The sequence below is a fragment of the Emydura macquarii genome, unplaced genomic scaffold (assembly GCF_026122565.2).
Source record: "Emydura macquarii macquarii isolate MOO-44397 ecotype Brisbane River unplaced genomic scaffold, CSIRO-AGI_Emac_v2 contig_1253, whole genome shotgun sequence".
Classification (NCBI taxonomy): Eukaryota; Metazoa; Chordata; order Testudines; family Chelidae; genus Emydura; species Emydura macquarii.
Window position 1 is genome coordinate 85778608 of NW_027131390.1, and position 17655 is coordinate 85796262.

Below are 17655 nucleotides of genomic sequence, written 5' to 3' on the forward strand. Positions count from 1 at the left end.
TCCAAAATAAACATTTTTATGGCAAGGGGTTTAACAATAGGGAAGTAATGGAATGAGGAAGAATAGAAATTGCTCCAACACAGTCTTATGGATAATCTCCTTGTGTGTTTGAACTCCTTGGTGGATGTAAAGTTGTTTGTTTTAATAAGTAATAAAATAAAGACACAACACGGTGAATATTACTGATTCATTTCTTGTGGCCATCCTGGATACAACTCATGGGCTTGTTCTTCACTGTGCTGCTCCGTTGGTGCCACAGCCATCTATGCAGCGACATCGACTGAGCGGATCTGGTGAAGAAGCGATCAGTCGATTGCCGAGCACTCTCCCATCGACTCTGGTACTCCACCGGAGTGAAAAGCATAAGCTATGTTGATGGGAGAGCATCTCCCGTCGACATAGCATACTGAAGACAGCGTGGCTGCTTGATGTAAGGTACATCGACTTCAGTTACGTTACTTATATAATGTAACTTGCGTACCTTGCATCGACAGAGCCGCGTAGTGAAGACAAGCCCATAGACCAGATAAAGACAAATTGGTGAATGTATTGTCGAAGAGAGCGAGCTCTTGAGCATACGATCCTAAGAATCCGAACCTGTCACTGATTAACACATCACCCACACACAAGCCTCCCATTGGGATCCCATACTGGGATTTCTGCACAAGAAACAATGGCACAAACGTGCCATAACGGATTAAGGGCCTGACTGTGCTTTCCTCCTGTGTATGTGCACAAGAGAATGTCTATTTTGCCTGGTGAGAACCAGACGAGGAAAACTTGACCCACCTGTGACAGAGGACATCAGTGCCTCCACAGGAGCCACCCTCATTATCTGGTACAGCCAGTGTTCAGTAAACATTCCCTCATCACTGACTGCCTTGACAACACTACTGTCTCTCTAAACACCCTTTCCGCAACAGTGTTAACAAGGAACTATTGGCCAGCCTACTTGAACAGCAACTGAGCTCTACCAATATCTTAGACATTTTCCAGATAGTCTTCAAACCTGGGTATGCCATGGAGATGATACCACGCTGATGGATAATCTCTTCACAGTTACAGACAAAGGCCATCTATAGTAGTGCTATTAGATTTACCAGCAGATCCTGACACCAGCCTATCTCAAGAGGTTGTTGACCCAGCTCAGGACCTTGCCAGGGTGGATGGACCAAGTTGCACTCATTCTTCTCTCCACCCAGCTCCCCACGGTCTGTTTCTCAAAATATTTTATAGGCAGATGAACAGAAAATGCTCCATAAACCACTTATACATCATAGTTTGAGAACCCTACTCTAGGCTAGGGCCTTCCTCCTTCAGGTCATTACTTCAAATCCAGCACAGGACTGTATGGAATGAAAGCTGTTAATTTCCCAGGCAGTTATGTTAATTCACTGACTTTTTTCTTTTTAACTAAGATGAAAAAATGGCATATAGTAATGAATGATGTCAATACAAACAGCAGTTCATGTTCTGCTTCAATTAAAATTGAAAACATGTATCACATACAAAATCTATTCATGGGAGAATGTGTTTTAGCCTTATGCCATAATTATGTGGACAGATACAAATATTTCATGCACCATATGCTATACTACATTCTCTTTATAGATGTCTGCCTCATGGCTGCTCTAATTTACAGACTGGTAATCAATCCCAAGGAGATGCAGGGCAGCTAGGGAGCTGTGGCAGATAACAGAACTTCAGAAACATTCCTCTAGTACCCCAAAGCATGCCTCTTATAATGGATGGGCCCAGGTGGGGGTGGCATGAAGCCAGTTATTCTGACTCTATTCCACTTTGTGATTTCCCCACATTACGAGAATCATCATCAGCTCCTTAGGACAGCTCAGTGACCCTTCTGTGCCGTCACTATCAGATCAGTGGAAAGGGCTTCGATTTTGGCTGAGAATCTGACTCAGTGTGTTTTAAACAGAGTGATGAAAATGTGCCTCTAATTACTGGGGTTTTCCCTTGTGTTTCCTGTGCTGTATGTTCTTACCCGTCTGTCTCAGCTCTGTTATCTTTTTTATCTGTAGACTTCAAAATTTATGTGAAGTAGCAGCAGCTGTGTACTGTAAATGTATGACGAGCTCTGAGGTGCGAATGAGTGCATCTAGGCCACATGATAACTTCCTTCTTCCTCAATCTTGTATGGATGCAAAATGACGGTATAAAATCAAGGACAAATCTCACAATTCTGGATCATTTTACACTTTGATGGTACATGCTCTAAGCAATAATCCTTGAGAATACTAGTTACTTACAGTAGATTAAGCAATTTGCTGCAGTGTTTCCGTAAACTATAATTTTAAGTAGTACAATACTTTAAATGTTTTTGTATAGAATATTCAAGGAACACAAGGAGATAGCTCTGTATTGCAATTTACTTCAAGATCATCTGACTTTATAACACACTCTATCACTCTGTGGGATGTGTGGGAAATATCCTACAGAGCCTTTTATTATCATGTCCATGATCCATCAACATGACCAGAGGTTCTCCTGAATTCTCATTATGGATTCTTTTTTCTCTGTGGTTACATCTGTACAGTACGTCTTATTCTTTCACCCCAGGCTGCACAGAATCAGGTTTTGTGTCATTAGAAATGACTGTGTAAGGTTAATTTACAAACGGATTTAGGTGTTAGCTCCAAAATCTATGTCCCGCCATTTTTTGCTTCATGTTCTTTAAATATTTTGTTTTCTGTTCCTCTGTTGTTGCAGAGCCAACATATTAATGACCATATGTTATTTTCAGGGCTGTGTAGACAAAACAGTGAAACTGATGCACAAAGACTTCTTGGCATATGGCACTGTTTAAACTGAAGTTGTTCAAGCTCTGGAAATGAAGAGTAGTTTAGCTCCATGAGCATTCATGCTTTGCTGAGGGAGATAGTTGTGATAGTGGTTTTGTGAAGCTGTACAAGAGGAAATTTCACATATGCCAAGAGACAATAGTAATTTGGGGCATCACTAATCTAGGGCAAATTCAAACCAGCAGTTTAAGGGTGAAGAAAGGTCAGCCTCTTTAAACCTATGCCACATTAATGTTGATGTCATCCAACTCACAGGGAAATATGGAAATAGAACAGAATAAGATAAAATGGGAAAGAAGTCTTTTTGGGTAGCTTTTAAGGGGTGCTACAAACAAAGGGGTGCACCAAGCCAAATAAATGAAAAGCCATAGTGTCCCCCTTAAAAATTGTGACAAGGAAGAAACCTATCTTGTGCCCTCAGTGACAACAAAGCTAAAACCCCTCACGGCTCCCCTTTACCTGATCACAGATCAACTCCCATTTCTTCTCATTGTCATACTGTCGAAGTAATCTGGCTTTATCAGGTGGCAAGTTCATTGCATTCTGTGGAGAAAGAGAAAACCAATGTCAGAGACTGCAACAGGCTTAGGACTGAGCGAGGTCAGACATGAGCAAACCGAGACAACATGGTTGTGGTGATTTAATTGTTTTATTTGAATTCCACAACATTCCACTGAGGCCCTTTAAACGTCAAACTTTGCCTGAAGAGAGCTGGTGAAGCAAAAGGAAAAAAAAAACCCTGCCAGGTCTCAGTTATGCCTCTCCCAAGGCAGAGTCATGCTGAAGAGGCAGGAGGGGGTGGTGCACTGCTAGAGCACTGGTTCTCAAAGGAATTATGTCTTTCAAAAGAATACTTCCTGGTCTCAGCAGAAACTTGGCACAGCTGGGGTCTTCCTCTCCCAGCCCAGCTATCCTGGAGTGCAGGATTAGGCAGGGCCACGTTACCAGTGCAAAAAGCACTCGCTGTCCCACTGGATTATTCCTGCCCCACGCTTGGCACACATGCACCTTGCACCATCTCCCCAATCCAGCACACTGGCAAAGGGGAAGGCATAATTTATTCCCTTGTTGGGAGATTTCAAAAGGCTCATTTTTTAAGAAAGATTTTGAAATGCCATTAAAATGAGAATTAAATGGTATTTTATTTTAACAGCAGGACAATATTTGGGTTTAAAAATGTCTCTGCGTGCAACCTGAACTAAATAATTTACATCCTGCAGATATGAGCAATGCCCGCAGTGATACAGCACCATTCACATAAAAAAACCATAATGAATTAGAAACTCTGGCTAACAATCTGCAATATAGAATAAGAATGTATGGAAAAGGTGCAGAGTACACCAAGCCTATCATCATCACCTCCTGTCATGGTAAATAAAATGTCCTTTGATATCTATTTGTTTGGTGTTGTTGGCTACTTACTCATGAGGTTGACTCACAAAGGTGTGTACCTCCAAACTTATTGCAGCAATTCTTATGTTTTCACTTATATAGCCCCTTTCATCCAAGAATCCCTCAAGCACTTTACAAACATTAATAAGTCTCATTACACATCAGTAAATTGAAGCACAGATATGTTAAGTGGCATGCCCAAAGACAGCGATAGAGCTACAAAGAGAATTCCAATCCCTGGCTCAGACTGCTTCAAATATCCATCTGCCATCACTGATAAATCTAAAAAATGAATTTTTCATTTAACATCTGATATACACAGAACCAGAAACACCTGGACTGCTATCACAGGTACCTGCCACATGCCTACTGAAGTGCCAACATTACAATGGAAGACTGGCACATAACCCATTTCTGTACTGTCTGACGAGTCAAGTATGTGAGGAAAAGGCAACTCCAAAGTTGATACAGCTACTCAGTACATTCTCTTTGTTTAACCCATGGCACTTCAAAGAAGGCCACTGCACTCTACATCAGCACAGTGGCTGCAATGGATGCCAGCACCAAAGGGTTTTTAATAATCCAGCAGTGAAGCAGTGAATCCATAGGCTGGCAAACAGATATCAAAACATTCAGTTCCTGACCAGTACATTTTCACAATTTATGACTTTATCAAACTTCCCGTTACACCGAAACAAACCAATCCTTCAAATTCCTAAACATACCTCGCAGACAGAGTCCACATTCTGTCCTTAGTTACACCCATGAAGCCCTACTGCAGTCATTGTAGATGGAGAAGCATAACCGAAGGCAGAGTTCAGAAGGCAGGATGATGGATTGCAAAGTGGCCATACCTCTGCACACAAGGAAAAGTATCTGCCAGGGCCAGCTGAGACTGCCAGGACACCTCTTTATTAAAGAGGTGCAATTTCCTGAATCCTAAATGGCAAGCTATGTAATGAAAATGTAAATGAGCCCTAGCAATGGCAGGCTGAGGACTAATGGCACAGTGTGGCTTTAAGAGCAACACATGAATACAAGCTGAAGAACAACTTCAGCGGTGTCTTAAATTTGAGTTAAAATGCAATATATTGGGAAGCAATATTTCTAAGTATGTAATCTCAAGCATAATCTGACAATTGTACTTACATCTAAATGGGCTCAATGATCCACATCTTAATTGCTTAAGAAAAAGCATTTATGTTGTGGGATGTAGGTTTCATATCCAGTACCTAGCCTAACCCCAAGGAATTTAGACTGCAAGCCCATTAGAACAAGCACTGTGTAGTCTGTGTGATTGTACAGCACCTAGTACACACAGCTGGCACTCAATTAACAACAACTGTAAGGTTACATTCAGAATATTAATACCTCATGCTGATGTATTTAGAGAGGACAGCTGAACAAGAGAGCTTAACTTGCAATGGTCAGTGGATTAATATATCTGTCAAAGATTTCTTAGGTCCCTTCTGCCTCACCATTATATTCCTGTCACGGGAAAGCTGCTTTCACCACTTATATATCAAGTGCTGATTCCTTCTTCCCTACCACGTCATTGTAACATAACATTCCCTTCTGCATCATTATAAGGACTTTCACACACATTTTCACAGCACGTTGTATGACTTGCCCTTTTTACTATAATTACAGTATCTAATTCACTGTGCTGGAATCATGTAACTTTGCTAGCATTACTGTTCTGTAACTACCTCTTCCAGTCTACCAAACAGCCCCATCTACAGTTACCCTGCTTACTAAAAGTCTCCAGCTTTGCGATCTGCGACACTGAGGTTCAGTGTGCATAAGACTCCCACCTCATTTGTCTTCCCTGGTGCTAATAAGACCTTATCAAACTCCTCTTCAATCCTGGATTCTGACAGTCAGCCAGCACCTTTGCTCAAAGCAGTGAAGCACATGCAGAAAGAGTGACTAATTCCCTTAACTTTGCCATTCAAGTTCTCAAACTTAAATGTAATTGGAAGTTCCTCTGATTACTGGAAATGCCTTATCTGCCTGACAGACACCCCTGATTCTGTTCTACCTTTCATGTGATCTAGATAGAACCATAGATAAGAGTGGAAGAAAAGTCTGCTTGGTTCATCCAGTCTGATATTCTACATTTTTTAGATTTACTACTATTAGTCTCACAAGTGACTTACCTAGCCACATATTGAATGAGAAAGCCCAAGAGTCTATTACACTGTTCTGCTGTAGCAAACACTTTTCTTCCCTTAACCTGTGGTTATTGCTCCTAGTCCTACCATCTTATCAGATATTAAACACTTATCTTCCTATACTCATACTGCTATCTTGATGGCATATGTAGACTATGACCATATTTCCCCATGATTCTACTCTTTCCTCATACATCTGCTCCAATCCATGTATCATTTTATTGCCCTTCTTGATATTTTCTCTACGTTTCTTTTTAATATCCTTTCTAAATTGTGAGGATCCAAACTACATTCAAGACTATGCAAAAGCTTGAAAGTTAGTCAAAGCATCACTATTACGTGTGACCATACCATGTCAGGCTGTGATCTGATTAGATCTAATCAGCTCGTCAGGCCAGATTGATACTTGGATAGGAAACACGTCTGTAAAACCCAGGCACGATAGGAAGTTGTGCTGGCAATTCAGCAGATAATCCATGTCTCTGAGTGAGAATTCAATCATGGCAATGCCACAGCATGGAGAGAGGAGCTGAGTTGCTGTCTTTTGGCAAGTTGCCATTATAGATCCTCTGTCCCTTTTGGTATTTGTAGGCATGTTAACCCCGGTATCTTGGCCAAATTCCCATGTTGCATTGACATTCTGCCCACCTCCAATCCCCTTGTAATTTCAGTTGGACATGGTATGCTCCACTCCATGTCTTAAACTGCTGCGTATTGTTACGGTGTTTTTCAATGCTTACTACATTTTACTCTAGAAATTACTGCACTACACTAGAAGGTAAAGTGATTCCTTGATTCCTTATCTACAATCAGGTCCAAATCTTCTTCGCCTCCTTCAGATATGAGTGAGGTGAGGCTGATTAGCAAACGGCATTAGCTGCAGTACATGGTTAGTACATTTCATCTGGTAAAAAGTTTGTAAACAGCTTTGAGATCTGTTTGCATAAAAGTCCCTGTTGCCTGGTGGGCAGAACCACTAGTGGGGGAAGCTAAATAACACTCTGACCAGCAGCAGCTTCAATTCCTTTCCATGGGCTTTCTCTTACTGATTCATAAACAGAGGATTCCAAACAAAAACAAGCGGGTCTCAACTGTCAGGGACTGTTCCAGCTTCTTAGCCAGCTGGAAAAGGAAAGACAACTTTCCCCATGAGTAGCCAGCACCAGAGCCCTAGCTACCTTTCTATCCCTTCACCGGGTCGCCCTTGTGACAAGCAGGGAATGGCATGCACTGGGCTGAGGCTAGCGCAACACCTTTCTACCTTGACACAGACACTCTTTAAAGACAAGATCCTTACCATTAAATCTTCTGCTTTATATGTGAATCACCCTGAAAACAGCATCTTCTTCACAAATGCATCAAATCGCACTCTTTTATTGGAGATTGTTACCAACTCTCACTCCAGATCTTCTCAGACTCACTGCTTTCCATATAGCCCTCTCCCAGGCGTGTATCTGTGCTATTGTAATCCCTCCCCCTATGTTTAGGGACTACATTTGTTACAACAGGTCTACACTGCAGACCTATATAGGTATAACTGCCTCGCTCAGGGGACTGAAAATTCCACACCCCTGAGGAACATAGTTATACCAACCTAACCCCCCCTGTAGACAGCGCTATGTCGACAGGAAAACTCCTCCTCTCAGGGAGGCTGATTAATTACACCAATGGGAGAAGCTCTCCTGTCTGCATACGAGCATCTTCACTAAAGTGATACAGTGGCACTGATGCAGCACTGTATGTGAAGACAGGCCTTTACATTGACTCCTACTACAGAAACTAAGCTAACTTTTCCTGCTCCCTCTGAAGTTTGGTTCTGTTCTCCTGCTCTTTCTTCCAGTTGGGTGTCATTAGCTAATTTGATCTTGATTGATTTATCATTGTCTTTAGATTGTTAATGAATGTATTAAATAATACACATCCAAATGCTGCCCTCTGCAGCACCCTAACTGATTTTGTTCTACCCTGGCAAGTCTTTCCATTAATAACTAATCCTTGTTTCCTGTTAGAAAACCAATTACTAATACATGTTATGGTATTTTTATCTAATTGGCAGCAATTCACTGCCTTTAGAAGTTTATTGTGTGTCACTATATCCAATGTCTTCCTGAAATCCAAGTGCACTATATCCATTGCGTATCTTTTACATACTAAACCAATAATTACAGCAAAGAAGGCTAATAAATTGGATTGGCATGACCCTATAACTTGCAGTAAGTGTGGCTATATTAATAATTAACAAAATGAGTGAAGAGTCTGTATTTCGGGCCCTTTTTCTCTACCTGATGATTAAGTGGAATGACTCTCACAAGTCTCCTGGTCACTTCCCTTTTACTAATGACTATGAAATTCACAAACACTACCAGCACTTTTCAGCTCCAGTCAGAGGACCAGGAGCTTCACTCTGATCCATCTGATTTCACTTTCCATCTTTATCCTCAAATTAAAATCTATGAATGCATCATTACTGCATCAGTAACTATCCTAATCATGGTAAAATCTAAACTAAACCTGAGTCTTAACACCCCTGTTCTTGCCTTCTCTGCTATAGTCATCTCATCTCATACACTCAATGCAGATGATCGCAATACAGACCCCGGGTCTCATTTTCCAATTTCCTACACTGTGTGTAATTATTTACCCTAGCACCAAGTGAGTATGAAATGCTACCAGATCAGACTGGTGGTATTTTACACTTACTTTACACTCCCTCTGCACAGCTGTACATTCCTACACAAGCAGCAGTGAAATGCAGAATCAGGCCCTGATAGTATCGAACAGCAGCTGTTTTTCACTTTCACCTTTCTAGCAATATGAGGACATCTTGCCTTTACAGAATGTCATGAAATAAAAAACTTCCTGAAAATCACTTGCTGCTGTGCAGAGGAGAGCATAGGCCTGCTTTATATCCAAAGTATTTGGATTGCCTTTGGAATGTAGCTATGATATAACATCAGCTCATCCGACTGTATTTGATCATTCTGCTTTACCATGCAATTTTCTTATTATGTGTCAAGGGAGACTAGAGGTTACTCGTCCACTGACTGAAACTGTGAAACTGAATATGAATACCATTAATTGAGTCCCTGCTCCTGCAAGAAATCACTGTGTGCTTTCTCCGTTCTCTTTCTCCAAAAGACTCATGTATAAAGTTCATCCTTTCTCTAGGGTCACATTTTCAAGTCATATATATATATATATATATTCAAAGGTGTTTTTAGAATCAATAAAAAGGCTAACCACAATCTTTTTTTTCTCCATATCTGAAAAAGCAATGGGAAATTTGTATACCCTGTATCTTCAGATTGTGGATGAGATTTCTGATTCCTCCAAATATACCTGCAAACAGAACCCTGGAACACTACACTAACAAATAGCTGCAACTGGATCCCATTCTGCATAGTGTTGATTTCAAGGTCTGACTTGCCAATCATATTTTGGCTCCCAAAACACATAACTTTCCTTTTTCCCCACAAATTCCAAAATTATTCATGTCTACTGCTAAGTGCCAGATAATGTAGGTAAGGTTTCTATTTCATTTGCTGTAGAATGACAGTATAAAAACCAGAACTTAACTTAATTACATCAGCAGATGTAAAACTGGAGGGAAATGCTAGGAAATCTACTGAGTATGAAACTGCTGAAGAGTTAAAAATAAAACCAATAGCACATCAAAGAAATATGCATTATTTAGCCTATGAAACTAACCTCAATTACATCCAAATGGTCACTGCAACTTGAGTCCAGATGATTTGGTAACCGTATTGCATACCAAGAGTTGTCATAATTTAGTCTCATTCCAGTCAAATGCATTTTGCAGAGTATACAGCTTTCACTTAAGTATTCCACAATGGTTTCATCTGTTTCAACATGGCCATGGTAAAACCAGCAACATTCAAAAAGAACAAAACGATCCAGTGCCTGACCAGCTTTGAATCCGCATGGCTCTATTCCAGCTTCTACACCAGAACCCAGGGCACTGTACCCTGAACAGCAGGCTCCAGAGGCATTTTGCCTGCCCAAGTCACAATATCCCTGGCAGCCTGCAGCCTTAGAAGAGCACACTCATGATCAGAGGCAATGTCGGCCCTTGAACGCCTGTCCCATGTGCTCTGCTTGCACTTGCTCTCCTCTGCTGACTGGTACACATGATCCCACCCCAACTTGCCAGTGTTGCTTCTAGGGCTGTTGGAGCTAGACCACTTTCGTCCCTGTAAGCTCATAGTGCAAGGAGCAAGATTGAGCTCAGATGCTGAGACACTACAATGATGAGTTCAGTATAAATGCTGACATAGACAGACTGGCCGTCCCTTGTGCATCTGTGTAAGACAGAGGGAGAATGCCTTGTTCTCTCTTTGCTTCTGATCCCCACGCACAGGTGCAGAGCTATCCACAGTCTATCCCTTAACAGAGAACACAATAACAATAAACACACTTCTGGAACACCTTTCATTGTGCCACAATCTTATGTCTTCATTCAAAGTGATTATTTTATTGCACTGTATAAAGGACCGCAGGGCTGGTAAAGCCCTGTGGTCTTTGCTTTCAGAATCATGGTTCAAGGCCAGTCTGAGGTGTTCATTCTTTGTTCTTTACTAAGGCATAGTTAGCAGCTGTGGCAAGTGACAAAAGCTAATTTTGTGATGTCCGTAAGAATATAAAAGTGACCTTCCTTCAGTCATGTTGTGATCCCCAAGAGCGTCCAGTTCCTTTCCCGAACTACAAAAAGCTGCTGCAAAACAGGAATTGCTTTTTCTTACTCCTTCAAAAGCAAAACAGTACGTTAAAATTAATACAACATGAGCCACTGAGAGGCAACAGGAAATAACTACAGTTAAGAACAAAAAACAAGTTATCTTCCAGCAACAGAGCACACCTAAATTTTCTGTCTGCAGATTTCTAAGAAACAGGCTCTAGGGTGTGTATCCTTCAGCTGTGCGCACTGGACTCTGCTGTGCTTTCTTGTCATGTCCAATCCCTGCACTCCTCAACTGGCTAAGCCTAGGTGGTAGGCCAGGGGGACATGACCCCGGCTGGCTGAACTCAGTACACCCACTCAGTGTGTTCTAGATGTCAACACTTTCTGTTTCCTACAAAGCAGTGTTATCCTTCTCCGGGAAGGCTATAAGCATCTGGAAGAAGGCCAAAATACTAGAGTAGCCATCTAATTTCAGCATTTTAAAGTCCACCCACTCAGAAAGAGAAAAGCTCACCAAAACTAATGTAAACAGAGCTTCATTGCTTAGGACTAAACGCCTCTGTAACATGAGGTAACACAAGGGATTCATTTAGCTCTCCCATTTAAAACAAAATCAAGTTTATCTGTAGATTGACTGAACTGATTCAGCTTTTTATTTCCTTTTGTCCTCCAGCAATTTTCATAGAATTTCAGTTACAAGTGTAAATCGGCCACAGTTCCACCCTGGGAGAAGGGTCACACCCCAAATCCCTTTTAAAGGAGGGGGTATGTAAGCCCACCCCTGCAGTTTTAGCTCTGGGTTAGATCCCTAAAGAACCTATTTTCCATTTATGGGACTGAAATCTCTCAAGAACAGCTCTCAAGATTTCAGCACTACCACATCTGAGTTCTAGTGCTGATTCAGCCTTGAACCTGAACTTTCTGCATTCAAAGACACCTTTTCAGGCTATCTGCCTTCAGTGCTAACATGAAGGTCCCTGCTAAGGTTTTTGTCATCATTTCAAATATCTTTTTTTATAAACTGTTGCTTAGAAAAATTCTTTGGAAACCTGAAACTGTCATCTATTTCACACTGAGTATCATATCTTTCCATGAATGGGAAGTTTTACTTAAAAAAAAAAATGAAGGCACAATATGCCTCTGATTTAATATGGGAAGGTAATTATCATTGCTAGGTAGCATGACATGATGATACATATGTAATGAACAGCATGGAATTATACAGATAAAACATGGTGGGTCAGTTTTGGATCTTGACAGTCTCCCTTTAAACTTGGTAAAAATAAATCCCTATTCAAGGTATGATATATGCAAACTACATCATCACCTAGATCCCCATTGATTGGCTAATCAGGCATTAACATTTGCACTCATTTTTAATTAAAAACAATATAGCCAACATGACATCAATATTAAACTAATAAATTCACAGGTCAAAAGGGATCAAGTTGATATAAGTAGTTAAAGAGTTCCACTGTGTATCATATAACACCATAATGTATTGTGCTATCAATTTCTCAGATTGCAGTTTAAAAATATCTTCCTCTTTTTGAGGAAAAAAAATAGGATTTTCAATTAGTCTTTACAGCTTGAACACTGACTGCCAACTTCTCAACAAGAGACTTTGGATGTTAAGTTTCAAAGCCAGACATGGGCTAAATTCTGCCCTATATTCAACCTATGCAATTTTAGATAGGTCAGGATTTAGCACTTTAATATTTGGGGATGCACGGAATGGGTCATATTGTGCCATCTATTTTTCAGGGAGAGTTTCTCACTGATTTCGATGTGAAATTCTGCTTTAAAAAGTTATGGGACAATAAGACCCAATGTTTTAGTGCACATTAGTCTAATTATTTAGCTGTCTTGTCATCAAGGAAATCTGTTGGCAGCAGAACATGAGAGGAATACATCATTTGGGGTTTACATCGTGAGTAAAATCCTCATCTCAGTTGCACACATTAGATTTCAATTCTGAGAATCTTGTTCTTCCTAGATGTATGACATTCCCAAAGAGAGAGCAGACCTTGGAATGGAGCTCTTCGGAGAAATCTAAGAGCAGATTTTTGCCTACCTTATCTCACTATTTAGATGATATGAAGTTTATTCTATTAGCAGAATAGATAGTCAAACAGACAGCCAAATAGATAGATATGTATGACTATATATAACTGACAGTGTAATCAGATCCAGTGTCCAGAAATAATGGCCTCATAATGAAAAATCTTTACTATTTGGTGGTTTGCTTGCTTGTCCCAAGAACAAAGAAAACCATTGTTCAAAAGTGTCAGATTGCAGCTTCTTATACAAAAATGCGCAAACATATTCACGTGATTTATAAGCACAGGTTCGGTATTATGCAGAGAAAATGTGCAAAAAGGATAATTTTTTGAATCTCACTTCCTTCTGAGACACATTGGTGTTGCTGTAGACCTGCCAGATTTCACACCTAAGATGTCAGGCTGTCTCTCTCTCCGCATGGAGAATTTCACAGAAAGGTTCCTTCTTGCTATCAGCACTTCAGGAATCACTTTTATATTTCAATGAAAGAAAAAGGGGCCTGTACCAGTAAAGCTCTAAACTCTCCTGAATGCTGGGTCTGTAAAAATGTCTATATCCAGATAATCAGTGACGGGCTGACACTGAGGTGAAGTAGCACAGTGGGTTAAAGTGCCAAGGAAACACAGTAACAAAGGAAAAGCAGCTGGATGGACTCATTCTAGTTTATATCACAGAACTTCCACACTGTCAGTAGCATTTTTTGGTCTTCCTTAAGAGAGACCCCAGGACTGGAGCAGCACATGTGAAGTTCAAAATTGAGCTGTATCAGCAGCATAGCTGTACAAAGGAAGCTTGCAAAACCATGCCTCTGCTAGGGTTATTTCATCTGGTAGTCCCTGATTTTCAAAAAAATGAGAAATCTCAACAAATATTTAAAACCGAATAAACACAGTAATGAAAAATATCTAACTCAAAAACAAAAATATCCCCACTAAAGTGCAATAAATTGTTGCTCTCATTAATCATTACGTTTTATCATTTTGAAAGAAAACCTTCTTTAATAAATCATATTATCCCATTTCTTTTCCAGGAACGATATTAATATCTGACCAGCAAACATGACTGAGTGGTATTAATCAATTACTTCTCATGAAAGGTCCTAATGCATTGCTAAGCTATTTTTAGTAAAGTTACCCCTAAAATGCTAAAGATCGTATTGCAAGTCCCCAGGATAATCCAGCTTCCATAACAGGTACAAGGGTACAAGAGAAACTGCCATGCTCCAAATACACATGCATCAGGAAAACAAAGAAAGATTATCCATTGTGATTTTTTTATCATCCTGCAGCAACAGTGGGCTGAGATCCTTTCTGGCCTTCATGATCCCAAACTTATCCTGGATCAAATCACCTAAACCCAGGACTTTGGTCCAGTAGTTCTTATTCAGGCAAACACAAATTGCATTCAATGGTAGCTTTGCTAAGGACTGGAAAGTTGAACCTCAGAATGGCTGTCATTCCCAGCTCACAAGGAGATGCCGGGATGTCTGAGCTACACTTGAAATAGAAAACTTAGAAATAGACATTTTTTCAATGCCGGAGTATAATTAACTTCATAAAACCTCACACAGTCTGTCCAGTTAACACAATATGGGAGGACTGGAAAAGCTTTCAAAACTGTCTAGGTAGCCATGCAAGGCCATGTACCTTAGCAGCAGGGATACCCATTTGTATGGTGGGACCTTGGCACGGTTGAATGGAGAGGACTTCTGTCTATCAACCTTCTTGCTCTCTCTCCATCCCTTCCCACATCACATCCAACAACACAATAAAGCTCTTGCTGACTGTTCTATTTACCTATATCCCCCGTATACGCATGGGCTGAGAGCAAAAAATGGCAAGTCAGATTCCCAGGCAACAAAACCAATATTCCCTTGGACTGCCAAACTACTGCAGGGTGAGGTAGACAGAAGAAAGACTGATTCCATAATGAGAAGAGAAATGAACCAGTATCTCCCCTGATAACTTTATAAAACGTAAACCTATCTGTGTGATTGTAGAGAACAAATATAGGAAATATATCAAAAGGGTGAATGACACATGCTATTGAAAAACAGGAGGTGTTAACTTCCGACCACTTCCTAAAGATGGTCCACAGTGCTCTGCCTCCTACAGTACAGTACTACATATGTTTCTGAGATACCCCTTCTTTATACACAGCAGCATCTGGTAAAGATCTGATATCGACAAAGAGAGACAGTAAAATAGTGAGATTGTAAAATCCAGTTTATCGAAACACTTTTAATCCCAAACTACTTCTAATATGAATATATTGGTTTGGACCCCAGCACAGCTCCTCCAGATACATCCCTGATTATCAGAATCCCCAGTTATCCAAAGGCAAAAAAAAAGAAGGAGTGGGAGAGAATCCTATTTCAATTACTATAGAATTGCACAGCTGTGTGTTTCTAAACACCTCCACTGGGATTTACTTGTGTGTATGTGAGGACAGTAAGTGCAATGTAGGTGAGTTAATGTTACTGAGAAAATGTTACATTTTTTATTTCATGATTTTTTAATATTTCAATTTGCAGCTTTATATTTTTATGATGATTTTCATCATGTGTGCGTATATCTTCATATGTTGTAGTGACAACCATGTGATACACTGCAGAGCCATGCAAAAGTGTGACCACTTACCCTGAGATTTACTCTAACATTCCAAATCGATGAGCAGTTTCAAACAGCCACCATATTTAAAAAAGAATGCACAGATATGTTTGCTACTTTCTTTTGCCCCTGGGAAGGGCAGTACCCAGCTTTCTGTGAGATTCACACCACTTGCTTCTAACCTGCAACAGCCCAAGATATCAGACATTAACATCATAAGAGTCTTTAGACTTTGGTTTAAAAATGTTTTTCTTTTAAAAGATCTTCCTCGCAGATCGGTGCAGTTGGACTCTGGTAGCCTGGCTTTATAAAGAGGGGGCACACAAAAAAGCACAGGTTCAATAAAAAGTTAAAGCCTCTAAAAGATTTCTAAAATAGCCTTAGTTTTCTGTAAAATTTGTGGCATACACAGATATGTGACAGAGTGGTATGTGATATAGTTTTTATTGGCATGCGCTTGAAGTGACTTGCCTACCACATTTGTGGCTTCAGCACTCATGATTAACGTGCCACTTCTCAAACAAGTGCCAATAAAACCTTTTTGCCATTCCATCATGTATTGCCCCTCTATATATGTATGCATGGATCTTTGCACATGGATACACTTTATATATATATAAATTTTGCCAAATTCTGCTGTCATTTACACTAGTGTAAATCCAGACCTTCAGATTTACACTGTGCTGTAAATGACAGTGGATATATTAGCATTTTACATGGGAACAGAGACACAGACACACAGAGATATAAGCTTGGAAAACATGATGTGGCTCTGAAATGTTGACAGGTGATTTCATTGCATAATTTAATGGTGAGCTTCTTACGCACAAATAGTGATGTTATAAATGGCTATCTGTATGCTTATTAACTCTGTGTATTTATATGTCTTATGATAGCACCATACACTGTAAGAGTGTTATGCTGGCATAACATACAAATTCACACCCAATCACTTTTGAAGTACACATAATCATCGCTTTTTTTCCCCACAGAAATATGAACCATATCCAAATTCAAATGAACTGCAACACTGGAGTCCATTCAAAATAGAGTATTTGACAGAATGCTTCTGGGAGCATACCGTACTTAACCCATAGTGGGATGGATATAATTCTCTAACACAGAATTACTTGCAAACAGCAACAAGAGGATTCTGTTTCATAGCTTTTCTTCCTGACACGAACAATAGTAGCATAACTTTAGACCAAGAAATACCTGACGTAAATTCTTGTTCTGTAAAACTATGTGATTAGGTAAAGTCAAGCAGGAAATTTGCATCCTCTTTTCCCAGGCTATACCATCTGCTTTGATCTGATATTAGACAATTTTGAACATAATCCTTCCACTAAAACAACTATCTGTAGTAATCTTAATTTTGCACTAATCTAAAAACAATACCAAAGTTTAGACAACTTTCCAGTATGGGCAGGGTTAATCAGAAAGGATTGCAACACTGAATGAAATGCTTCTGACATAAAATCAGTGACCGTTACTTTCAGCAGGAAAAAAGCAAATCAAGATTTGCATTAGGAAAGAGAAACTCTGGTGCCTAGACATTATGATACGGGTAGATATACTTTGAATTAAAAGCACACACAGATAAACCCCAATGTGTCTGAGTCCTCTAAGCATTCTCCTCCACTCCTGACAGCATAAATCCCTTCACACTTTAAGAAACACCAGCACATCCATGGGTAAGGGCATACATGAGTCTCATCTTTGTTCCTGAGTATGGTGACAATTCTGCCATTGAGGAATCTTGGTAAATGCTTCACTCCTAAAACTGATAACATTAAAATTAAATTAAAATGAAGTAAATGTATTCTCATCCCAAGAACCTGCTAAGTGCAATTCACCTCTGTAAATTTAATAGCACAGTTGTTCTATTTTCCAGAAGAAGG

At 40.0% G+C, this 17655-nt stretch overlaps 1 protein-coding gene across 1 annotated transcript in view; it reads right to left on the minus strand.

Annotated features, from left to right (window-relative positions):
- FMNL2 (formin like 2) overlaps positions 1-17655 on the minus strand; it is a 249437-nt gene that overhangs the window by 106594 nt on the left and 125188 nt on the right. The window contains 1 exon segment of the mRNA XM_067549435.1: positions 3279-3362. Within this exon segment, the coding sequence (XP_067405536.1) occupies positions 3279-3362 (84 nt within the window).